The sequence below is a fragment of the Schistocerca americana genome, chromosome 1, assembly GCF_021461395.2.
Source record: "Schistocerca americana isolate TAMUIC-IGC-003095 chromosome 1, iqSchAmer2.1, whole genome shotgun sequence".
Lineage (NCBI taxonomy): Eukaryota > Metazoa > Arthropoda > Insecta > Orthoptera > Acrididae > Schistocerca > Schistocerca americana.
This window is the reverse complement of record NC_060119.1, coordinates 144,832,433-144,859,665: the sequence shown is the minus strand read 5'-3', so window position 1 is coordinate 144,859,665 and position 27,233 is coordinate 144,832,433. Positions and strand designations below refer to the sequence as shown.

General features: G+C 38.8%; 1 protein-coding gene across 1 annotated transcript in view; it reads right to left on the bottom strand.

Annotated features, from left to right (window-relative positions):
* Nucleotides 1–4,455: 4,455 nt before the first annotated feature.
* LOC124620822 (GTPase Era, mitochondrial) overlaps nucleotides 4,456–27,233 on the bottom strand; it is a 41,874-nt gene continuing 19,096 nt past the window's right edge. The window contains exons 4-6 of the mRNA XM_047147096.1: nucleotides 14,109–14,321; nucleotides 13,700–13,880; nucleotides 4,456–4,653 (exon numbers count right to left, since the gene is read on the bottom strand). Of these exons, the coding sequence (XP_047003052.1) occupies nucleotides 4,478–4,653; nucleotides 13,700–13,880; nucleotides 14,109–14,321 (570 nt within the window). The 3' untranslated portion in view covers nucleotides 4,456–4,477. The remainder of the gene's footprint in view (nucleotides 4,654–13,699; nucleotides 13,881–14,108; nucleotides 14,322–27,233) is intronic.

The following is a 27,233-nucleotide window of genomic DNA, read 5'->3' as shown; positions in this document are numbered from 1 at the left end:
GGTTGAGCACATGTCTGACCACCACACAGCAAGACCGCCATACTGTGAACAAAGCACGCCATAACCCATTCACATCTGCACCTGTCATCCAAGAAATAAAGGACTCCAAGTCTCTACGAACTTTGTGTGTGATACTGAACTACTCCCGTAGCCAGGAATATCCCCAGACCTGCCCCTGATAGAATATGTGTGGGGCATCTTGGACACTAACTCCATACCAGTGCCAGCATCCATAATATCAAGGACCAGTTACAACAGTTGCACGCCATACTGCCTGAGAAGAGGATACAATGGCCCTTCAGTTACCTTCTCTAAAAGAATCAGCACATGCATCCAGGCCAGAGGGGCTGCAACATCGTACCAATAAGTGGGCTCATAGTGTCAAGTTCTTTGCAAATTTGACTTGATTTTGTAATCACTGAAATAACAACACACACTCTTGATCTGTGACATGTAATTTTGTTGCCCCCCTCCCCTCTTCCAGCCGTTTTACTTTTTTTTCACGTGTGTGTGTGTGTGTGTGTGTGTGTGTGTGTGTGTGTGTGTGTGTGTGTATTTCAAGATGATCTTTCTTCATGTAGTTTTGTTAAGTTCAATTTTATTCGACATAGAAAATGCATGTAAATGCAATCATGAGTATTAAATGATTCTTCTGATCATCTCTTCCTTTTCAAATAGGTGTTCTCATTGCATTTCAGAAGAAGGCTTTCATAAACCAGTTCATTTCATGTCATAGGGTTGTTAATGGGGAAAATGCCAGATTGCATCATGGTTCTGAGCCTCCTGGCTGGGGATGTTAGTTCCAAGATTGAGGGATGGCAAGGGATTATCACACCCAATAGAACCATGCCTAGTAAAGCACTGCAGGTGTACAACACAACCTTCCAGTTGACGACTGCTTTACATTTTATGAAGTAAACATTTTTTCCACAGAGCTGAGCTTTTGTTCACTTTCAAGCACATCTTGTTACATCTAGTTTGCTAATAACGGAAGTTCATAAATGAAGGTCTCCCTCAAACAAAATTGTATATCACATTTTTGGCAATACAGAGTTTTCACTGGGATAAATAGGTACATCACACGAGACATGCTATCATGGCAACAGATGTCTTTCTGTTTACAAGTTGAACTATTTGTAGTTGTAAAGTTGGCCATCCTGGAAGAACATTGTATATCAATGAAAAAAGTGCACGTAGCTGAAGTAAGTTTCACTCCAAAGGATATTGTATAGTTAAATAAAAGAATAGAAATGAAAGGAAAATGATCAAACTGGAAACAGAATGTCAAGAAAATAAGATGAACAGTGGAAAATCTTATACTTGCACAGTTGATAGAGACATGCATGAAAAAACTACATTAAATGTGGCAAGTGCAAGAGTGCTGTGTAACATTATAATGTAAAAACTGCGTGCTAGCATAATTTGTTTGGTCTGGCTATTGGTTTGAGCAAAGCACCAAAGGACAATGACACTTTTGTACAACTACCTTGCTTTGGCAGGGTATTTTACAATGGTACAGCAAATTTTTATTGTTTTGAAACACAGTTTTTGCCCTTGGGCAGTAGTTTTGCATTAGTCCAAAAAAGAAGAGTAATTGATGTCATGATTACCTATGAATGGAGGTAAGTAATATCTGATGCTTGTTTAAGTACACCTTTCATTAGAAAGGAAATGATCCAGAACAACTTTCTTGAAGGAACTGGAAGTGTGACCCAAATTTGAAAATTTCTAGTTACATAGTTGAATATCAATCCAGATAACCCAAATTCAGTGTACCCACATCTTAGTCATAATGTCATTCATTTCTGGATATGTCACTCTCTGCTAAAAACAAAAGAGAATGATCAACCTCTAGTTAACACATCTATACTTGTTATGATGTTTCCTACACCTGTATAACTACTCTGCAATTCTCTCGTAAGTGCCTTCCAGAAGGTTCATTGAACCAATTTCACATTAGTTCTCTACTGTTTCAGTACCTAACAGCGCATAGGAGAAATGAACACTCAAATCTTCCTGTGCAAGCTCAAATATCTCCTATTTTATTACAATGGCCATTTCTCCCTATGTATATGGGTGCCAACAAAATATTTTCCATACGAAGAACATTAGAGATTGAAATTTCATTAAAAGATCTTATCACAACAAAAAATGCTTTTGTTTTAATGATTGCCATCCCTACTCGCCTATCATACCCGTGACATTCTCCTCCCTATTTCAAGCTAATACAAAACAAGTTGCCCTTCTTTGAACTTTTTCAATGTCTCCCATCGATCCTAAATTCCTCTGTTGCATACAGAGCATCTTCCTCCAGCAGATAACAGTTCAATTTATTTGTCCTGTGTTTAACTTTTTCTTTGTTACTGTTTCTGGTATATGTTTTTTTTCCTTGGGGATTAATTAAATAAATAATTGTATTATTTCAATATTTAAGATAAAATATTCTGTCACTAATTTCCATTATTTTTGCCACTGTAAGAGAAAATCATATTTTTTGATATGCAACGTTATTCCATAAAGTACTTTTACAAGCTATACAACATTCTTACAGGGTGAAAATTGTGAATAGTCTTCACAGGGTTGCTGCCAGATGATGTGTAAATTCCACATTATTTCCTCGGAGCAAATGGCCAACATCTTCAGGTGGTTGAACCTTGCTGGTGTGTATGTACCTAGCCACCAGCGAGGTTCAACCACCTGAAGACTATTTAGAACATATCCACTGGGAAAGCCAGAGAGTCACAACAGGGTGACAATTACTGAACTTCATAAAAAAAAAACATAAATTAGTTACAAACTACAGGGTGCACAAACTTTATTCAACATGTAAACATCACTGCAGATACTTGGATTTAGGTTATGACATGTTCAATATGCCTGCCATCATTGGCGATGATGTGGTGCAGATGAACAGTGAAATTCTCATTACCCGGTGAAGTTGTTGTAACTGCAACCAGGATGGTCGCAGGGTAGCAATGATGGAAAACGCGGCGGGACCCGCGAAGAGGCCTGTGAATAACAACACAACGGAAGAGGATGGACATGACCAACGAAGGACAGAACGGATACAACCAGACTGAACAACAAAGTCACAAGGAAACAAACACATCCACTCGTACACAAACCAGGGAGTAAGCAGTCTAGCGCAAAGCGAGGTGTAAACCGACGTAAGCGAGATTAGACTGACTGGCTGAGTGAGAGGCCGGCGCTTAAGTATGCTATTGGGGGTGCCGCTATTGACCGCTGGGACCACGTGTTCCCCTGTGGCGCCCTCATACTAAAAGCGGGCCAGGAGGCGCGTGCTGCCACTGCTTATGGCGCAATGGTGCAGAGACCTCTATGGGTCTTCAACGTCCATGACGTCTGGCGCGGATTCAAATTCCGTGGTGCGCGGTACCAGAGAAGTGTCGGAATATCGATGCTATCCATGACTTCCTGAATGCCTGTTTTCAGCTCAGCAATGGTTTTGGGGTTATTGCTGTACACCTTGTCTTTAATACAGTCCCACAAAAAGGAAATGCATGTGCTCAGATTCAGAGAATATGGCAGCCAATCGATGCCCATACCAGTGGCCTCTAGGTACCCCAGAGCCAGAACGCGGTCCCCGTAGTGCTCCTCCAGGACATCAAACACTCTCCTGCTCTATCTTGCATGAAGCACATCTTTCCGATCAGTAGTCACTGTGCCATCAAGGAATATTGCACCGACTATTCCATGACTGGACATTGCACATCACACGGTCACTCCTTGAGGGTGAAGAAACTTCTCGATAGTGAAATGCAGATTCTCAGTCCCCCCCATCTGCCAATTTTGCTTACTGACAAACCAATCCAAATGAAAGTGGGCTTCGTCACTCAACCAAACCATACAGCACATACTAATACCCATCATGCCCTGTGGACAACCATGCAGTTTGAATGTCCTAATGCAAGCCATTCACAAATTATCCCGATTTTATTGCATATAGTTCAGTAACTGTCATCCTGTATATGGAAAGCTACATAAAAATTAAGATAACTTTCTAAATATTGTAAAGTACACTAAAACTTGTTGCTGTTCTATAACACATACTATATCACCTGATCATACATAATAAAATATACTAAATAAAATATACAAATATATATTACCAATGGAAACCAACAATTATTTTTACTTCCTGAAAAACTATGAAATTGTGATATACAACCTTCTATGAGGGAGTTCTTGAAATTACAACCTAAATATGGTTTTGCATCATATTTTGCACCACTGCTTAGCAAGAGACAGTCCACAATAACAATACTTGTCTAATGAAAATTTTCTCAGAGTAGCTACTGAAAAATATTTTAGTGGTAGGCCTGAGGGATGACTGGGAACAGAAACTTATTTGGTTTTACAAATTATTCTAGTTTCTCCTTCCTCACTTTACAGCTACAGTTGTCGCAAATTAAATCAATGCAATAGAGGACAAAGTTTTGTAAACAAAACAATACATTTATTTCTTTGGAGACGATACAGCAATTTTAAGGTGAAAACTTCGATGAAATGCATTTCTCAAGTCCACTTCTGCTTCCCTTGCGACCATCTGGATTTTTCTTCCTTTAGTTCCAATAACAAGCTTCTGAATTCGAGCGGTTGGGCAATATACTCCCACTACTGCTGTTATCAAATCTAAAACACAGAAAGTAGTTATTCTGTACATTGTTGTGATTGCCTGAGTTATCACTTAACTAATAGGTACACTACTTCTACTGCAAAAGAAATAAGAGTGCTCACATTATTAATGAACTATTTCTAATAGTGCATTAGTGCTTAAATGTTTTCCAAACTTGAAATGTCTCCTTGTGCTGTTACACACCTCATCAAAATCAATCATGTCAGTTGCAGTAGACATATCCTTGGGCTCTACTGACTAATCTTCTGTACAAGATCTGACAGAAAAGAAATGATACAGATATTTCAAATTTCTGCATTTACTGAATATATTCAGTTAGCGGTAGTACCTGACTTCAAAGCAGCATTCAATCTGTAATTATATAGTTCTGCATTCACTCCTTCCACTGATTAGCCATTTCTGTGAGTAGTTTTTACTTTGTTAATGCTGAGCTGGAGCACTGTCAGTTTGTCTTCTGTCAGGGTGCAAGAACAAGTCTGCAGTATACTGCTTGTCCTCAGTAAACTGATTGTCCGCTGCCACTAAATTGATCAACTTTGATGAAATCATAAGGACACAGTTCAAGATTAAAAAACTCTGATATGGCACTACAAATAGTTTCTTAGTAGCACACATTCTTTTCTGTCACATGAATGCATTACTGTTCATAAAATTCACAAAACAGTTTTATAGTTTCAGGTTGGATGTTGCATAAGGAAAACTTATACCAAATAAGAAATGTTTAGTAGGTGTTGGATTAATTTATTTTGAAATTCAAAATATAGTGACTTAATTATTTCAATATTAAGAAAATGGAATCAATCATTTTATTATATTTTGATATGGGACATACTCCTGAAGCAGACTACAGAGCAAGAGTTGTTCTATGTACTCACCCAGCATATCCTATTCCTGTCCTGTTATAGGCATACAGTACGATACCCTGTGAGAGGCGCACTGATGTATGTGAACACTGCTGCAACTTCTTCACTGTCTTTTATGTGGGTGTAACCAACAAACAACTGACCACTTGAATGAATGGCTAAACAAACTGTGGCCACTAACATAGCTGACTGACTAGCAGCAGAGCATGTCAATGTGCAAAATATAAGTCTGGTTGACTTTAATGGCTGCTTCACAGCCTGTACCATCTGGTCCTCCCTCCCCCCCCCCTCCCCCCCCCCCAAAAAAAAGAAACAGCTTCTCTGAACTGCTTAAGTGCTAGATGGAAACACAGAACTCATCCACTGATCCCACAAACCTCCTGGCCTCGATCTTTGAGATCTCTTGTGTCACATGCACTTCCATTTCTATTCATTCTCCATTACTCTACACACACACTGTTCACTCCTCAGTTGCTCTTTTCCTCTCTTCTGCATTTCCATCCAACCCACTAATCCACTTAAATCAAACACCACATGTAACCTGCCCTCCCTCTGCGAGGTCAGGCTCAGCAGTGCCACATTCCTATCCGGTTTCCTTACTGCCTCTTCTTTCCACCCATCACCCTCCTTTCCATTAACCCATCCCATTCCGTCTCTGTCTCCTAGTTCCTAGCACCTACTCCTTCTGACAGAGACTGGTAAGCCCCCCATCCCCTGACACAGGGTTCTGCGTGACTTTTCTGAAGTCTACCCCTTTTCCTAAACCTCACCAGTCTCTTACCTTCAACCCTATTCTTCCCCTTCAACCCTTCTGGCAGAAGAAGGAGCCACTGGCTCCAAAAGCTTGCAAACTTAAATACTTTTTATATGTGTGTTCTCCTGCCACCGCTTGGTGACACTCTTTTATCTATCTGCTTAAATTATATGTTCAAAACTTGATTATTTTTGTTGATTTATTAGTCTGTGTGTATTGCTGGTCTATTATCTCTCAGGAAGGACACTGAAAGTTTAGAAATCGTTTCCATCTTGTTTACAGGCCTATCCTCTATATCAGTGACCTCAGTAGTCAGTATACATAGTGAGAGAGCAGAATGGGGCATTCCGCAGAACTCACGGACTTCGAATGTGGTCAGGTGATTGGGTGTCACTGGTGTCATACATCTGTATGTGAGATTGCCACACTCCTAAACATCCCTAGATTCACTGTTTCCAATGTGATAGTGTAGTGGAAACATGAAGGGACACGTACAGCATAAAAGCATACAGGTCGACCTCGTCTGTTGACTGACAGAGACCGCCGACAGTTGAAGAGGCTCGTAATGTGTAATAGGCAGACATCTATCCCGACCATCACACAGGAATTCCAAACTGCATCAGGATCCACTGCAGGTACTATGACAGTCGAGAAAACTCTGACTTCATGGTCGAGCGGTTGCTCATAAGCCACATCTCACGCCGGTAAATGCCAAATGATGCCTCGCTTGGTGTAAGGAGCATAAACATTGGACAACTGATCTGTGGAGAAATGTTGTGTGGAGTGACGAATCATGGTACACAATGTGGCGATCTGATGGCAGGGTGTGTGTATGGCGAAAGCCCGGTGAACGTCATCTGCCAGCGTGTGTAGTGCCAACAGTAAAATTCAGAGGAGGTGGTGTTATGGTGTGGTCGTGTTTTTCTTGGAGGGGGCTTGCACCCCTTGTCGTTTAGCATGGCACTGATGTTTTAAGCACCTTCTTACTTCCCACCGTTGAAGAGCAATTCGGGGATGGCAATTGCATTTTTCAATACAATCGAACACCTGTTTACAATGCACGGCCTGTGGTGGAGTGGTTACATGACAATAACATCCCTCATCCTTGTAATGGACCAGCCTGCACAGAGTCCCGACCTGAATCCTATAGAACATCTTTGGGATGTTTTGAAACACAGACTTCACGCCAGGCTTTACAACTGACATCGATACCTCTCCTCAGTGCAGCACTCTGTGAAGAATGGGCTGCCATTCCCCAAGGAAGCTTCCAGCACCTGATTGAACATATGCCTGTGAGAATGGAAGCTGTCATCAAGGCTAAGGGTGGGCCAACACCATATTAAATTCCAGCATTACCGATGGAGGGCGCCACGAACTTGTTATTTTCAGCCAGGTGTCCGGATACTTTTGATCACATAGTGTATTTACAATTTTTACTGGTGTTCACGTCTTGGAGTATTTTGCTAGTTCATGATATCACAGTGTCAATTACACTAGAAAACAACAAAATTAACAGTGGAAATATAAACAGGAAATCGGGCACATCAAACTGGGATGCTGTGACATGGGATGTTCTTTACAGTTGCATCAACATTAATAACATGCTGCAGCTTTAGCATATAACTTTAAAAAGCAGTTTGGTCTGGCAATGATGACAGCATAACTGCTACAGATTAATGTCAGCAACGGAATAATACAGCAAACAATTTTCTGGTTCATGGTTCACAGCTAATAGGGTGTCAGTCATTTTCTTGCACTATTCTGTTTGTGGAGGCTACCAGCTCTTTTATAGGGGCCCACAAGAAATACAGGCCCTGCAATGAACTTGTGACACACTAATTGCCTTGCCCCACATACATCACAAATACCTGGCTACATCTGAGGTCAGGTGGGAAATCAGTACATGAATGAAAAGTAACCCACTAATATCCTAATTTTGTCATGTGCTGAGCTTGACTGTATTTAAACATGCACCTATGAAGTATTAGATTGGGGTGAAAGTGTCACTCTCTCCCCACTAAAGACAGTCGCTGAGACTTGCAAGAACTTTAGCGTCACTGCTGTGGTGCATGCCACAGTGCCTGTATATCTCATTGGCCCCACTCTTGTAAATATGACACGATGAATAAAGCAGAGGAGAGGAGACTGGGCTGTAGGTTGATAATGAGTTCACATGGAAGGTACCCATTCACAGTCTCCTCCAGAACATGAATGCAGCTGCCTTACCATTCCAATACAGCTGACATTTAGAACCTGCAGCAAAATGACACTTGTTTACTTTTCATGTGAGTCATATGAAATAATATTCTGTGTCAACTCACTTCAGGCAGGAAGTATATCCAACATAATATTTTTGTGGAACATTAATAATGTGTGTTTAAATTTTTAACAAGTTCCTTACGTGTGGATCACCAGGCTACATCATTCTTCTCTTAAAACCAGTCGTTCAGAATGGGAACAAAATAAGAGCTAGAGAAACATTTGAGAGGAAAGACTTGCTCAAATAATTTTGTAAGTTCCAACTGTGAACTCTCATCACATTATTTTCTACGGTAGTATCGCATGCTCTGTGTGTGATGAAGAAAACACCAGTTGCATGTATTCCATGTAGATATCAGTTATCTCTAGCAAGGTCTGTTTATGAAAAGAGGACTGACATCTCATGGGATCACACTGCAGAAAATAAGCATGTTCTTTGCACTACAATAACGATGCTGTGACATGCTGTTTTGATCCTAACTTATCAGATGCAGTGTCAAGAATTTCAGACAAACAAGGATCCAGCACCTCCCAGAAAAAGACACACTATTGTTGTTATTGTTGGAAATGAGACCCCAATTTCCCATCTCTTTAACTGCACTGTGACAATGGAAGGAGGGAATACAATATTAGTGTTAATGTCCTATAATGTTGAGATCATTAAAGATGACGAACACACTCAAATAGAATAAGAATGGGAAGAGAATCTGCTAACATCTTTTTCACAGAAAATATGCAAAAATTCTACTTTATTTGAGGAAACAATGGACCATCTAGATATGGATGGATGGTTGAAATTTGAACCTCACTGTTCCATAATCCAAGTCGGGTGCCCTAATCATCTGAGAAAATAAAGCTAAATTTTATGCATCATCGCAGTGCATGAATTGAGACAGGCAATGACAACAATTACAACTTTGGCAGTTACTGAGAGCTTTAAAACACTTACAACATATAACAACAACTATTGTTAATATAAAAAACTAATTATTCATTCTACATATGGTAGAGTATGCTAAATTGTCTTCTCTGACACAGGAAATTAATGAGTTCCACATGTCACAGTACTCAGTGTCTCTACTGTCTGTATAATTTTGACACAAAAGGTTTGGGAGACCCTGTATCTTCAATTCTTTGAGACAAACTGGAAGTCTCCACTCCATTTACAGTGATTGTCTGAACGCTTAATGCAAACCAGTGGTGAGGTACAATCAGTCCCAGTTTCATCTGAGAATTTACCAAATTTCTACCGGTGCATGCCAAGGCAGAATAGCCGAAGTGCTGGATTTGGCAGCAGCACACTGGGTTAGAGATTGCTCAGTAAAACTTTTGGGCAGAAAAACCACGTCTTGATGACATCTGGCTGCTGACTGTTCTCTCCAGTTCTGTAGTAACTCATTAACTTATGCACCTCAAATTCATAACTTTTCATTTTCCCATTCGTCCCTAAATTAATTAATGTCAATTGACACATCTCACAGCATGTTTTCTTTATGAAGTGAGCTGGGCTTTTCGGAGTCCATACAATATTCACCAAGATTATTTGTATTCAGTAACTATGCCTGCTACCATTTCAATGATTGAAATACCATATAACAGACTTCTGACACCAGCCTTTACAAATAACTTTAGTAAGAGGGATATGACAATCACTTAACCAGAACAAATAATATCCAATATAAATTTAAGCATTCTAGTGGTTATGATTAAATATCAACAATGTTAATTAAGAACTGTCCTTAAGCTATATATGTAATCAGTCATTAATCACTGGAAGACTTCTCACCTGGATAACATATGCTTGAGTAAAGTTTTTGTACAAGAAAATGGGCAAAGAAACATCATAAATTGCTGATGCACTAATGTTAACATATTATAAATTATATAAAACAACTGCAAACCTGGTGTACTTTGCTCCCTTTTATTCCATATCAAATGGTATATCATTTGGGAGAACTCCTCAAGTCAAGATAAGTGTTCTGAATCCAAAAGCAAGTAGTACAAATTCTTTGTGGATTGGATCCAGTAATGTCTCACATAAACACATTTAAAGAATATATCTGTACACTTATTCCTTGGTGAACTCTGTGGTAAGTAACAGGAGAGTTTACTGCAAAGCAATGCTTCTGAATTTTTTACTCTGTTAGTAATATCAGTTGAGGTGTTACATATCAGACATATTACTTGGTTGCTTCTTTCGCTTTGCTCACCCAAGGTGCAACCTTTTGCCATTAGAGGGCTCTGAATTGTAGCACGTAACCTGGCTGTGTGTAACTTAACTATGTCTACGCTTGAGAAGCAATATGCTGTAATCAAATTTCTATCCACAGGAAATCTGCCTCCAATTAAAATCCATAGAAGAATGAGTGTGTGCATGGTGATGATTATACTGACATGAGTAATGATTATACTGACATGAGTAATGTGTGATGTTGGGTTCTTTATGCTCATAATGAAGGAAATAGTGGTGCCAAGCTCAATGTGAGACAGAACATGGAGTGGATGACCACCTACAGTAATCGATAAGACTGATCAGAAAAGGAATTGATGAACACATCAAAGAAAATCATCAGATAACACAGGCACAGCTCTCAGGTAAGTGTGGCATATCACAAGAGTGTGTACAGGCTATTGTTGCAGAACTGCAGTACAGAAAACTGTGTGCATGGTGGATATCTCAAATGCTCACCCCTGATCTGAAACAGGGGAGATTGGACATCTGTCAACAAATTCTTTTGCATTTTAAGCATGAGGATGATGGACTCCTTAAAAACACAGAGACAGGTGATGAAAGCTAGGTCCACTATTTTAACCTCAAAATCAACAGAGCATCAATGGAGTTCTTCCACAAAGGATCACCAGTGCAAAAAGGTTCATTACCAAGCCATCAGCAGGCAAAGTCATGTCCACAGTGTTCAGGTATAAGGTATGGTGTATTTGGAATGTGTGCCTAAGGACACCACCATAAACTCTGCAAGGTACTGTGAGACCTTCATAAAACTGAACGCACAAATTTGAAGAGTTTGTCCACACATGGAGCACACTCTCCTTCAACACAATGTCAAACCACATATGAGCGCTGCAACATATGCAACAATCTAACGCCTTGGGTTCACTGTCATCAATCATCTTCCATACAGTCTTGACTTGGCCCCATCCAATTTTTGTCTGTTTCCAAAACTTAAAGAACACTTTTGAGGACTTCACTTTGACACTAATGAAGTGGTGCAAGCAGGTGTGAGCTTGTGGCTCCATCAACAAAGCCAAACATTCTACAACAATGGTATCAACAAACTGGTCCCTTGTTGGAAGACATGTGTCTGTGACCATAGCAATTATGTTGAGAAATAAACATGCAGACATGGAGAATGAAGATATAGAATGTTAATAAAGTCTGTTTTATTTGAAAAGCTTTATGAGCTTTCACATAAAAAATTGAAGGCGTTTAAGTACACCCTTGCATACACATTTCTTCAACCAACTGACAATAATAGGAAGGAGAACACTGCGCATAAAAGCAGTTACTTTGGTCAAAAAAAATTTCTGTAATCAAGGAACAAACATTTTGCTAATTTTATATCAACCATAAACAGTTTAACAACTAATAAAGTACAGTTTAAGAGAATCCTGAAGGTCTTACTAATCATCAAATTTATCAACTCTAATGACTTGTTTTTCAGCAAAGCAAACTGATGGATATCTTATCAATGTGGTGTGGTGGCTCAGTGATAAAGTGCCAGATAACAGAGTCAAAGGTCTCAGATTTAGTTGTTCACTTATCACTTCTTTCACCACTGGTGATATTTGTTAATGTGAAAACTGCAGAGTTTCAATGTGGTTTGGAGTCTACATTACACAGTACGTCCCCTTGCTGTGGCGTTCAAGCCAACCACTGGATTGATGACGGCTTTTCCTTTTAATATTGCACAATGTGAGTGCAATGTAATATTTTACTTCTGCTCATCTTAAGTGCAATAATATAATCAGTGTAGGTATTTGATGATGCCTGGCTAGGAATTATATTTCACACTTGCACATAAAAGATTTTGAAATGTCCCGCATCTTTGAGCACAACTTCACAAGGATCTAAGGAATAAATACTAATCCCAAATATTATGGCTCTTAAGTGAGATCTGTATTATATATTACAGTTTTCCGATATGTTTCATATTTTAGAGGACCTTCTCACTATTGGTGCATGGGGCAAAAAACGGATTTAATCTAATTCATCATTCTATTCAAAGATCAATGAAGTTGCAGCATGAGAACAGCTCCTCAAAACTTTTTTACCCAAAATGATGGGAGTTGGACTTTTTGAATTAGTGAATACCTATTTGGTTCTAAGACAGGCTCATGGCAGAGAAGCCCATACAGAAAGAGAACCCATTAATGAGAGAAAGTGTAATATAACTGGAATGGGACACGTGCATACAATTTGTTCACTGATAAATGTTTTCTCTCAGCTCCCAATTAATTCCTCAGAATGTAAAGCACACTGAGCTTCAGATCTTCTTTACCCCTTTCCTATAATTCTGATAATCTGGTTGGTTCCTTGTTCACAGCCATGTCTCACCAACAGACTTCACAACAGTTACTGACACATGCACAGGCTATATTGTAACCTATATTGTAACCAAGAAAGAGCATTGTCACTGGCTTTCGCCTTGAAAGCCCGATATTTATTTAGGGCTGGCTAAACTTCATGAGGCATTTTCTACTTACCTCCAGCTATAAACAAATGTAGTTAGAAGAATGTGTGAGAGTATCAACCTCTCTCAAAAACTAAAGCCCAATACTGAAAACAAATGGAAAACTACAATGTTTTAATAATAACTATAGCATACATAGACATTTTCTTTTTGTATGTGCTTTATACCGTGTAGAAAATGGCGAGTTACTGAACATTTTCTGTATTTCAAAATACTACATTACCTTATAATACAAAATTTTTCGTCTACCATACTGCATTAAAAACCTCACTCAAGCTTTCTTCTTGATGCATTGTAAGAGAAGCAAGCAGTTTTGTAACACAGAAAAAACTGGGAAACACACACACACACACACACACACACACACACACACAAACCTGCATACAATTACAAAATTACGTAACTATTGATATGACAATAATAAATTCTTAAGAATTTGTTTACATTGGCTTCTTACCAGAGTTACTGTCATCTAAATATTCCACTGTTGTTTTGAGATTATACGGAACTTCTTGAGGGAAGTGCTCAAGCAGTTTAGCTTTCACTGTCCGTGCTATTAATTTATTGGGTGAAACATCAGACATGTGTGAAGGTGCATACAGCCATTTTCCTGGTTTAGCTGCCATCAAAATATGGTCCTGCATAGATAAAATAGTGAACTGATGTGAGAAGACTACCGAATTTTCATCTCTAAGTAATTACTACCAAGAAAATATAAAATATGTATACACTATTTTTCAAACAAATCATCTCTCTCTAAATTCAACTATTATGAACTCCACAAGATATGTCCTGCAAGTCCATTCTCTCTGCCTCTGCTTTAAAAATCCAAGAGATAAGAGCATAAACAGTCATTTTATATTTACCATAATTTTATCAACTCCGTCTCCACTAAGGGCTGAGACTATGAACACCTCACTGAAGTTTCCCCATCCTGATTTCTCTTTCACAATGTCTTTGACTTTAGCTTCAGAAAGTTGTTCCATTTTCTTTGGATTCCTCGTCTCTTTCCTCAGATTGTGATCTGTCAGCACATTCACTAACTCCAGCAATTTTCGTTTGTTTTTCACAAGATCTGCCTGAAATGTGTTGCAAAATGACAACAACAACAAAAAAATGATAAATACATCAGGGACATAACTTTATTTATGAAAGACCTCTAATTTCACATGTTGTAGTTGTGTATTTGCTATCACATATGCGGATAATGAAGTAAAGTGTATAAAATATCATGCACTTTTAACTAATGCACTCATTATTTACAATCTGAACACTGCTTTATATTGTTACAAAAAGAATAGAGAGCCAGAATCAGTTGGAAGTCTGTCACACACTAAACAGTACATCAAACACACAAGTGTTTAGCCGTATCTACTACCATACATGAAAGCCTAATTATAACGTGAAAGACAACGTTCTACTAAATGTGATTCATGTGTTTCATATCACATGGGTTTTGAACCTGAGTTTACCACCACAGGTCAGTTATCCTTTTGGGTTTTACTTGTTTCTTTCTTTCTTTCTCCCCCCCCCCCCCCCCCCCCTCCAGAATCATTCCAATTGATAAAGTACAATTTCAGGGTATGTTTCTGCAGGTTATTAATAATTACAATAATAAATATACACATATACCAAACTCACAAGGATATGGTACAGTTGCATGTTTAATTTACCAGTAGGTAGACTGAGTAATAAGAACAGATTACAGTTATTAATAAATGAAAAAATAATGTATATGCAAAAAACTTTGATTATGGTAACTAGTGTCAGAAAATAGATTTTTAGTCCATCACTGGTTCGCGTCAATAGGTCATGACATATGCCTGAGATTGCCAAGAATTTGATATGTGAGCAGTGCTCTTGTTCACATGCCATACCTCTCTTACCTGGCTGCACACTTCCCCCACCGCCATAACATGCCACACTGTCTGAGCATGAGGAGTCGGAAGAGGGAAAAGTACGAAAGTGCCACATTTAAATGGCAATGCAGTCACACTGCAAATGACTCGATTTCATATTTCTCAACATCATAGATCACAAACAAAACAAACTTTCAATATTATTCAATCATTTCTGGCATGCTGAAGATGTAATTTTTATCGGGTACAAACTGTCAGCATATAGGCAACTGCAAACAGTTTCACAGATTTTTGCACTGAGGTTGGCATGTAATCTTGACTTCTTAGTTTCATAATTCAAAAAAGAAAAAAAAACATTTCACACACATACTGATGAAATATTTTATGATGTTTGTAACCTCATTATGGAGACAAGGAAACTCTTCCAGAAGAAAACAAGGAGGACACCCCGGGCAGTTTTAATGTAAATGAATTTGTCTTTTAAATGTGAATTACAATACAGATCAATCGGTTCCATCTGCATATGCGCAGGGGCACCTCCAACTGAAACAGTCTCAAAAACAGATGTACATTTGGCAGTGTCCTCAAAATGTTTAGAAAACTATCCTTGTAATTTTTTCAAGGCCACTATAAATTCTTCAAACCTTACCGGAATAGGCAGACATGTGAGGGCAGTTGATGTTATTGCAATTACAACAGATTATTTACTCACCATTACTCATCATAAGAAAATTACCGGTATGCGAGTGCAGCCACAAGCAACAGCTAGTATATATATAAGATGCAATATGGTTTCTCACGCCCTTTCAAGAAATGTCCACAGTTTCCACAGATAAGGAAATTATGTCAGAGCAGAATGAAAGAAAGATTCATGGACACAAAAATGGATTTAAAAAACAAGAAACAGCAACACTTTACAACCATACAAATGTTTGGGTAGACACTTGTCGTCAGTTATGTAGTAATTAGAGCAATGGCAAAACAAAAAGGAGAATTAGCACTGATTTTCCTTTAATAAAATTGTTTGTTCCAAACTCCTGTGTTTTTCACAAACTGATGATGATGGTGATGATGTTTGGCTTGTGGGGGCGCTCAACTGCTTGGTCATCAGCGTCCGTACGAAGTCCCAATTTTTACACAGTCCAATTTTTCGAGCAAGCCAATCAAGCCACTGTCACGAATGATGATGATGATGATGAAATGATGAGGACAACACAGTCACCCAGTCCCTGGGCAGAGAAAATCCCCAACCTGATCGGGAATTGAACCCGGGAACCCGTGATCCAGAGGTAGCAACATTAGTTACAAACTGAGACCAAATAATAAAGTTACAAGGTGATAATTATTGAGGACTCTCATTACAGACTCATTAAAAATATATTGTTATATTCAATTCACACAGATTATATTATTATTATTATTATTATTGTTGTTGTTATTTTTTTCACTCTAGATGTAAAAGCAGCAGCAGTCTATGACAACAATCATTAAATTTAAATTCAGCCAAGTCCCATAAACTGAGCCTAGCAAGGTGTCGGTTATCAAGTGGACACTGAGTTCTAAAGCACTCTTTGCTCATCTTTATTTCGACAGTAAAATGACATCAAAAAGGAAGAAGTTGGTAGTCTCTGTGGACCAAAAGTTAGATGCACTGCGTACAATGGAGAAAGGAAAACTGTTATTTGATGCTGAATCATTTGCAAAAAGTAAAGTTTACAGACCGCTCAGACACAGGTGTTACAATTATGGGGCTACAGTATGATTTATGATGAAGAAATTATCACTGTCTGTTCTTCTGCAGACAACAGTGATAGTGGCGATGGATTAGTTAACAAGGCTGGTGCTCAGTCTGAAGATATTATAACACACACAGAGACAACCACGCAGTTGGGCAAAATAAGTTTATTTGGAATGCCAGATGGAAACTGCTGCAGATGAACTATTGCTAGTGAAACACCTACATGATCATGTTGCACATAAACAACACATGAATCTATCTCAAAGAAAACTTAATGATTATGTAAGTGTACAAAATTCAAGTGTTTTGACTTTCTGGATTATTCAAGATTTTGAATTATCTGGATGATCCATGATCCCATCTAGTGCAGATAAACAATGTTTCCCAGCACCTAGCAAACAGAAAAGATAACACATATGTCCAAATTCAAATGACACCAAGCATTCTACAGCACATGCGACATCTGAATAAGTAAAACATATGTGTATATGTAAAAAGCACATCAACAATGTCTACATATCCTGTGAAGAATACAGCAAAGAATGAACATTTTACTAGTATGAGTGATATAGTTTTTTGTAACTGTAATAAAAGTCTTAGCGTGGACTGTTTCCCTATTATATTCATATCATTAATAAAAGTCTTATTTAGACAATGTGTGTTTTGCTTTATTTCAAAGCATCTTCAGCAGTCACTGTAACAATTTGGTTTTCTTACAAATTTGTTTGTCAAGATCATCAACAGTTCTCATGTTTTACATTACTATCTTTAAAAAGTATTTACATTATAATTATTACTCATGATTTTTTATGTCCTACTTTTTTCATGGTGTCTTCCACATATAGGTGCTCAATTTTTAGAACATTGCACTTCATAGACACTGGATATATTTTTGTTTCCATGTTGTCTAGACACAATTACACCGATACTCTGCAAGTCCCCTGATGATGTGTGGTGGAGAGTACTTCTGATCCCACCTTCTCTGTTCCATTTGTGATTGGCATATGGGAAGAATTACTGTTGGTAAGCTTCTGCATTAGCTCTAATTTCTCCAACTTTCTCACTGTCTTCGTTTCACGAGCTGTATGTGTCTTGCAGCATCTGCCACTGAAGTTTGTTGAGGATCTCTGTAACACACTTGTGCGACTAAATGATCCTTTGATGCAATGCTCCAGTCTGCACTGGACCTTCTATTCTATCAGTCCCACCAGGTAAAGGGCTTCTTTTGATGTTACCTGATTAAAGAAACCGCACAAAAAGATATCTGGAAGGACTCACAAGCTGATGACTTTTGTCACACAAAGGAAAACAAAAACAGATTTCTAGAATCTAGCAGGCTAAAACAGATTACAAAGGAGATGTTGAGCTACGGGTTGGACATTCTTAAACTTGGTGGGGTTGTAAGTCCAACCACAAGGTGAAATATTACATTCCATCCTGAATTTCCATCATTTGATTTTCACAAGATGGAATACCTTTTTGTACTCTGTTCCACTGGAGAGGATACTGAGCACAGAAATGGGGTTGCACTTTTGTTAACTCATCAGCTGCAGGTGACATGGAGGTGTGTATTCAACTCTTTGCAGACAATGTCTCAGGGCTTGCAATTATCATGTTTGATGTAATTTTTGCTCTGTTTGGGTGGAAGTCAAGATTTTCCCACTCAATACTTTCTTGTTGCTCTGAAACATTGTAGGCTGCTACTTTCCCATCAAATCTTTTACTGTTGTTCTGGAATATGGACGTCGCTATTTTCCTGCCTGAAACATTGGGAGTCACATTTTTTGCATTCCCTAGTCTTACTAACATACAGGTACTTACTTCTTATGGCAATAATTTTGTATCCATAACCCCAGACTTGTGTATGGAACTGTGCTTTAACAAATAAAACACTCAAAAAATTTATCATTAAGTTTATTCTACTTTTATAAAATTGAATGCAATTTTCATGTTTCCCAAATTATATTTAAGTTAAATGCCAATTAAAAATCAACTCTTAAGTAAGTTTCTGGTTTTCTCGCTACATCCCTATAATTCTATCGTCCCAATCATTCTAATTATTGAATGACAATGCCCTGTGATTTTGGACAGGAAAATCAGAAAATCATCTGCAGTTACAGATTTAATCTAAAGAAACAAAAAGGAGCCTTATGGAATGGAAACCAGTTTCAGAAAGACTACTGACAGCACACTTGAACATTAGATGTTACAAACATTTGTAACATCACAGTTATGCAAAGCTATGCTCCTACAAAAACCTCAGATGCTGAACAGAAAAATAAAAATCAGTTTTACCCCACAAAAGAACTAATAAACCACATCAAAAACACATGTGTTCTGGATAAAGCTACGCTGAGCTCACTTGATTTATTCAAAGAAACAATCAAGATAATAGAACACGAACTAAATACTAACAATCAACTGTAACTATCTCAGAGAAAAGCACATTTTTACAACTTGTTGTTGTTGTGGTCTTCAGTCCTGAGACTGGTTTGATGCAGCTCTCCATGCTACTCTATCCTGTGCAAGCTTTTTCATCTCCCAGTACCTACTGCAACCTACATCCTTCTGGATCTGCTTAGTGTATTCACCTCTTGGTCTCCCTCTACGATTTTTACCCTCCACGCTACCCTCCAATGCTAAATTTGTGATCCCTTGATGCCTCAAAACATGTCCTACCAACCGATCACTTCTTCTAGTCAAGTTGTGCCACAAACTTCTCTTCTCTCCAATCCTATTCAATACCTCCTCATTAGTTACGTGATCTATCCACCTTATCTTCAGCATTCTTCTGTAGCACCACATTTCGAAAGCTTCTATTCTCTTCTTGTCCAAACTAGTTATCGTCCATGTTTCACTTCCATACATGGCTACACTGCATACAAATACTTTCAGAAACGACTTCCTGACACTTAAATCTATACTCGATGTTAACAAATTTCTCTTCTTCAGAAACGATTTCCTTGCCATTGCCAGTCTACATTTTATACCCTCTCTACTTCGACCATCATCAGTTATTTTACTCCCCAAATAGCAAAACTCCTTTACTACTTTAAGTGTCTCATTTCCTAATCTAATTCCCTCAGCATCACCAGATTTAATTTGACAACATTCCATTATCCTTGTTTTGCTTTTTTTGATGTTCATCTTATATCCTCCTTTCAAGACAATGTCCATTCCGTTCAACTGATCTTCCAAGTCCTTTGCTGTCTCTGACAGAATTACAATGTCATCAGCGAACCTCAAAGTTTTTACTTCTTCTCCATGAATTTTAATACCTACTCCAAATTTTTCTTTTGTTTCCTTTACTGCTTGCTCAATATACAGATTGAATAACATCGGGGAGAGGCTACAACCCTGTCATACTCCCTTCCCAACCACTGCTTCCCTTTCATGTCCCTCGACTCTCATAACTGCCATCTGCTTTCTGTACAAATTGTAAATAGCCTTTCGCTCCCTGTATTTTACCCCTGCCACCTTCAGAATTTGAAAGAGAGTATTCCAGTTAACATTGTCAAAAGCTTTCTCTAAGTCTACAAATGCTAGAAACGTAGGTTTGCCTTTTCTTAATCTTTCTTCTAAGATAAGTCGTAAGGTTAGTATTGCCTCACGTGTTCCAATATTTCTACGGAATCCAAACTGATCTTCCCCGAGGTCCGCTTCTACCAGTTTTTCCATTCGTCTGTAAAGAATTCGCGTTAGTATTTTGTAGCTGTGACTTATTAAACTGATAGTTTACAACTTATTACTGACAAAAACTGTTTTTAATTTAATAAAGAAGTCTACTTACAACAGGAAGAATTGCCAATGGGATCCTCCGTTCCAGGAAAGTTAACAAATATCTTTATGAACAAAACAGAAGAAAGCATATTTCAGAAAACAGTACCTAGAAATTTCAATTTAATGCAGCGGTGTAGGTACACAGACTACATCCTATGCTTGGTAGATGAACCAGAAATGAAAACAGAACAGATACACAAAGATAATCACACTAAACAAAAACATAAAATTCACTCTAGAGAAAGAACAAGCAGGGCAAATCACCTACCTAAACATATATGTGGCAAAGAAAAATAACCGATGCTCACTCAGTATTTAGAGGAAAAATACCAGAACAGACACATTACATCAGTCGTCAACCCACCCACAGTCCCAAACAAGCAGCTCTCAGATACATACTCCACAGATTAAACAGAGCACCACAGTTTAAAGAGCTGGACATAACAAATCAGACAACAAATAACAATGGGTAAAAAGAATCTCTAGTTACAAAACAAATTAAGAAAATCCAGAAAGACATAAAAATAAAATGAGCTAAATAAGTAACGCAAAACATAACTAAAATTCAGGGACCCACAACACTCAGCGCGTGCGCACCCCCCCCCCCCCCCCCCCACACACACACACACTAAAACACAAGAAGTCACAGCACAAAACCTCAACAGCCAGGCTGGTACACACACACATATGGAAACAAGCTAACACGTAGAACTGGTAATGTCTTTAAGAAACAATGCATAGAAAGAGTTTACCAAAGTAGTAATTCAATACAGAAAGTTTAAGGTAGGAAGAAAACACTGGCATACATTTAAAAAATCTGGCTTTTATCAACTTAAGTGTAACAAAAAAATCTGGCTTTTTCCAACTTAAGTGTAACTGCTGTGATGCGCTATACTTAGGACAGACCAAAAGAACATTTGAAATAAGACAAAAAGGACATAAAAGAGCATGTAAATATGGCATTTGCAAACACCTCTGACAAGAAAGCCACCATGAAATATTCTAAAAATTGAGTACTTATGTGTGGAAGCTCATAAGAATGAAGTAGGAAGCAAGAAAACATGAGTAACAATTGTAATCTAATACTGTTTAACAATAGTAGTGGAAAACATGACAATTCCTTATGGGCTTGACAAATAAATCTGAAAGAAAACAAAATTGTTACAGTGCCCACTGAAGATGCTTTGAAATAAAGTGAAACATATATGATCTAAATAAGACTTTCATTAGTCACAAAATATGGTATATAACCAGTCTTACTTGTATAATGGTGACAGTAAAAAAAGGAGGCCTAAAAACAAAAAAGAAAACATATAAATGAATATTTTATTCAACACAACATGACATTAAGCCTTTTTCTCTAAAAATGCTAATTCTATTTCTTGTTGTTCAAAAAGCAGTTATTTAGAACTGCAAGGCCCCAAAATGTCATTGAAATCATTATCTTTTTCCCTTAGAAAGGGAATAAAGTTGCATAATTTTAATGCAGCAATAGGTTTTACATCTGGGTTAAATTGAACTATTGTAAGTATTTGCGTGGCATGTTATCACACTAACGGATTTGTATGTAATCATGTAACTAATGCATAAAAATGTGAAAAACAGTTATATAAAACTTAAAGTAACTGCATCTCAAATAACTAAAAAGCAAAAAATACTATAATAAAAAACAAAAGAAATATATCAAAAAAATGATAAGTCTATTAAGAAAGCTGATGTAAGATATGCATTCCAAACAAATAACATGATGTTGGTGAAGTTTAGATACAAAACTGTAAACAAATATAACATATTTTCAAACTCTGAAATATCCGAAATATATTGTAACTGCTGTGAGGGATATTATACAGACCACACTGGACAAACCAAATTCAGATATGTAAACACATGTGCAGAACAAAACAGTCTTTTGTGCTTATATGGCTACCTATACCCTGTAACTGGCACAAGAAGAAATATAAAAATATGGAACTTCTACAGATTAATGTTATAGGAAAGTTCTGCTACAGTGTAAGTGATTTTGGATTAAATGAGACCACCCACCAAAAAATAGAAATGTTGCGTTGCCAAGAGGCAGACACCAAAGAAAGAAAACTTGCTAGCTTTCAGAGTAACCCTTTTTTGAGCTCGACATGATGCTGGCTGGAAGAACAGTGAAAGTGCAGCATTTTGACTGGTGGGATACGTTTTGATGGGGATTGTGTCAGGTGGGTGGGAAGAAGGAGAGAGAGGTGTGAGGCAGGGAGAGGGATTGGAGATGGATGGCTCAGAGGGAGGCAGCTAGTTTTCCGACTAGGGTTGCAGAGGGAGGGATGGCAGGTACACGGGCTAGACATGTGATGCACAACTGTTGCAACCAGTGAGGAGTGTTGCATGCTGAAAGTGATGTGGGGGAAGTGAATGGTGAGGAGGTGACAGGACAGGGAAAGGGGAAACTGTTTGGTGGAGGGCTAGAGATAGTGGGTCACTGGAGACTGAGGCCAGGACGATTGCAGGAATGAAGGATGCACTGCAAGGATAACTCCCATTTGCATAGTTCAGAGAATCTGGTGGTGGAGAGGAGGATCCGAATGGCCCAGGTTGTAAAGCAGCCACTGAAATTGACCATCTTGCGCTCAGCTGCACATTTGTTCCCAGCGACAGTTTGGTGGTGGCTGTTAATGCTGGTGGACAGCTGGCTGGTGGTCATACTGACATAAAGCACTGTGCAGTGTTTTGTGGTATGTAACATGGATTCTTTAACAGTTGGTCCAGCCTCTGATGGAGTAGTATAAGCCTGTGACAGGACTGGAGTAGGAAGTGCTAGGTGAGTGGCTTGGGTAGGTCTTTCACCTTGGTCTACAACAGGGTTGCGATCCCTGTGGCAATGGGTTGGAAATGGCATAGGGGTGTACTAGAATCTGTGTAGATTGGGTAGGCGATGGAACACCACATCAGTGGGGTACGAAGGACCTGGGTTGGGGTGTTCCTCATTTCAGAGTGTGATGAGAGAGAATCAGAGCCCTGATAAAATGACATGGCTCAATTTTTCCAGTTCAGAGTGATATTTGGTGATGAGGGAAGCACACCTTTGTAGCGGATTCTTGCGGGTGGTGGGAGGACTGGAGGTGTGTGCAAATATGGCATGGGAAATTGTTTGTGGGTTAGTTTTGGAGTGGAAGTGTCTGTCTGTGAAGCCCTTCATGCGACCTTCAGCATACTGGGCAAGGAAGTTCTCATCACTGTAGATATGTCATCCATGAGTGACTAGGCTGCATGAGAGGGATTTTTTGGCATGGAAGAGGTGGCAGCAAACAAAATGTAGGTACTGTTGATGATTAGTGTGGGCAGAGGTATAGAAGGAGCCGTCCAGGAAGGCGGAATGTTGGGTTCAGGAGGACCTGGTGAAGTGGATGGGAGAGAATGTATTGAGGTTTTGAAGGAATGAGGCTAGGGTGTCTTAGTCCTGAGTCCAGGTCATTAAGATATCATAAAGAATCTGAACCAGACTAGGGGCTAGGAGTTTGTGAGGGTATGAAGGTTTCCTCTAGATAGTCCATGTTGACAAAGGCAGGTGCCATGCGGGTGCCTATCGTTGTGCCACGGATCTGTTTGTGTATCTTCCCTTCAAAGAACAAGTAGTTTTGAGTCAGGATGTAGTTGATAAGGTGTACAAGGAAGGACTTGATAGGGGTGGAGCCTGAAGGATGCTGGAAGAGGTAGTTTTTGATAGCGGCAAGGCCATGGGCAAGAGAAATGTTGGTATGTAGGGAGGTGGCATCAACAGCAACAAGTAGGGATGTGGGAAGTACAGGGGTGGGGATTGGGGAGCTGGTAAAGGAAGTGGCTAGCATCTTTCAGCTACATCTACATGGATACTCTGCAATTGCCTGACAGAGGGTTCATCGAACGACCTTCACAATAATTCTGCATTATCTCAATCCTGAACAGTAAGCAGAAAAAATGAACACCTATATCTTTCCGCGAAATCTCTGATTTCCCTTACTTTATTCTGACAATTGTTTCTCCCCATGTAGGCTGGTGTCAACAAAATATTTTCGCATTCAGAGAAGAAAGCTGGTAATTGAAATTTCATGAGAAGATTCCACCACAGCGAAAAACGTCTTTGTTTTAATGATGTCCATTTCAAATTGTGTATCATATCAGTGACACACTCTCCCCTATTTCGCGATAATACTAAACGTGCTGCTATTCTCTGAACATTCTCGATTTGGTCTATTAATCCCATCTGATAAGGATCCCAGACCACACAGCAGTACTCAAAAAAGGACAGATAAGCATAGTTTAGGCAGTCTCTGTTACATTTTCTAATTGTTATGCCAATAAAACGCAGTCTTTGGTTTGCATTCCCCACAGCATTTTCTATACATTCTTTCCTATTTAAGTCGTTTGTAAGTGTAATTCCTAGGCATTTAGTTCAATTTACAGTCTTTAGATTTGATTTATCAAGTAATAGAAGTTTAATGGATTGCTTTCAGTACTCATGTGAATGACCTCACACTTTTCATTATTTAGGGTCAATTGACAATTTTCAAATCATAGAGATATCTTGTCTAAAGGATATTGCAATTTGTTTTGATCTTCTGATGACTTTACAAGATAATAAACAACAGCATCAACTGCAAACAACCTACGACAGATGCTCAGATTGTCTCCTAAATCATTTATATACATAAGGAACGGCTGAGGGACTATAACAGTACCTTGGGGGATGCCAGAAATCACTTCTGTTTTGCTTGATAACATTCTGTGAATTGCTACAAACTGTGACCTCTCAGATGGGAAGTCACAAATCGAGTCACATGACTGAGACGATATATTCCATAGAAGGCAATTTCACTACAATCCACTTGTTTGGTACAGTGTCAAAGGCCTTCTGGAAATCTAGAAATACGGAATCAATCTGAAATCCTTTGGCAACACCACTCAACACTTTGTCTGAGTAAAGAGCTAGTTGTGTTTCACGAGAACAATGTTTTCTAAATCTGTGTCGACTGTGTGTCAATAGACCATTCTCTTCAAGGTAATTCATAATGTTCAAACACAATGTATGTTCCAAAATCCTGCTGCATATTGACATTAATGATATGGGCCTGTAATTTAGTGTGGATTACTCATATGACCTTTCTTGAATATTGGGGTGACATGCAACTTTCCAGTCTTTGGGTACGGATCTGTTGTGCTGTTGTGTATGATTGTTAAGCATGGAATTATTGCACCAGCATAGTCTGAAAGGAAACTAACTGGTACACAGTCTGGACCGGAAGACTTGCTTTTATTAAGTGATTTAAGTTGCTTCACTACTCCAAGGATATTTACTTCTACGTTACTCATGTTGGCAGCTGTTCTTGATGTGAATTCTGGAATATTTACTTTATCTTCTTTTGTGAAGGAATTTGGGAAGTTTGTATTTAGCAACTCTGCTTTTTCAGCACTGTTGTTGACAGTATTTCCATTCCTATCACACAGAGAAGGCACTGACTGTGTCTTGCCGCTAGCATATTTTACATGCAACCACAATCTCTTTGGATTTTCTGCGAGATTTTGAGACAAATTTTCATTGTGGAAACTATTATAAGCATCTTGCACTGAAATCTGCACTACATTTTGAGCTACTGTAAAAGACTGCCAATCTTGGAGATTTTGCATTTGTTTAAATTTGGCATGCTATTTTTGTTGTTTTCTGCAACAGTGTTCCGACCTGTTTCGTGTACCACAGGGGATCATCTCCGTCATTTGTTAATTTATTTGGTATAAATCTCTCAATCACATCTTTGATATGAGAGATGAGGTTTTGGTCAACTGGTTAGAGGTGTTGCTCAAAAATTCGTTCAGTTGGAGCACAACAGCCAACTACAATGGGGCATCCAGGGTTGTTGGGTTTGTGGATTTTGAGGATCATGTAGAAGATGGGTATGCAGAGCATCACTAAGGTCAGCATGGAGGTGGACTTGGGGCAGAGGTTTTGGGAAAAGCGTATGGATTTCAGTAGGGATTGGAGATTATGTTGGACATCTGGGACAGGATCACTATGGCAGAGCTTGTAGGTGGAGGAGTCAGACAGTTGGCAGAGGCCTTATGTCAGGTAGTCTTTATGATTCATGACAGTGGTGGAGCCTTTGTCTGCGGGGAGGATGATTAGACCAGGATCTGTTGTGAAGTCATGCATCACTGTTCTTTCTTCTGCTGAAAAGTTAGTGTTCTTAGGATGGCACCTGGAGAAGGATGATGAGACCAAGTTGGAGGTAATTGATTCCTGGAAGGTGACTGGGGGGTAGTTAGGTGGGAGAGGGGGAGGGTACAGCTGGATGATATTATGAATGGAAAGAGGAAAGGTCCCATATTGGGATCAGGTTGGTTTAGGTCGGAGGGATTATAGGCAAAGAAATGTTTCCACTGTAGGGATTGACAGAAAGAGAGTCTGTCATTGACAATTCCAACATGGCAAAACTTGGATATGGTGCTCGAAGGTCCTTCATCAGGCTTTGATTATTTTCCATCATACTCTGAAACGAGGGACATCCTACTCAACATCCTTCTCACCCCTCCTATGTCATGTTCTGGCACCTACCCAATCTACCAACATACTAGTCCATCCCTATGCCACTCCCATT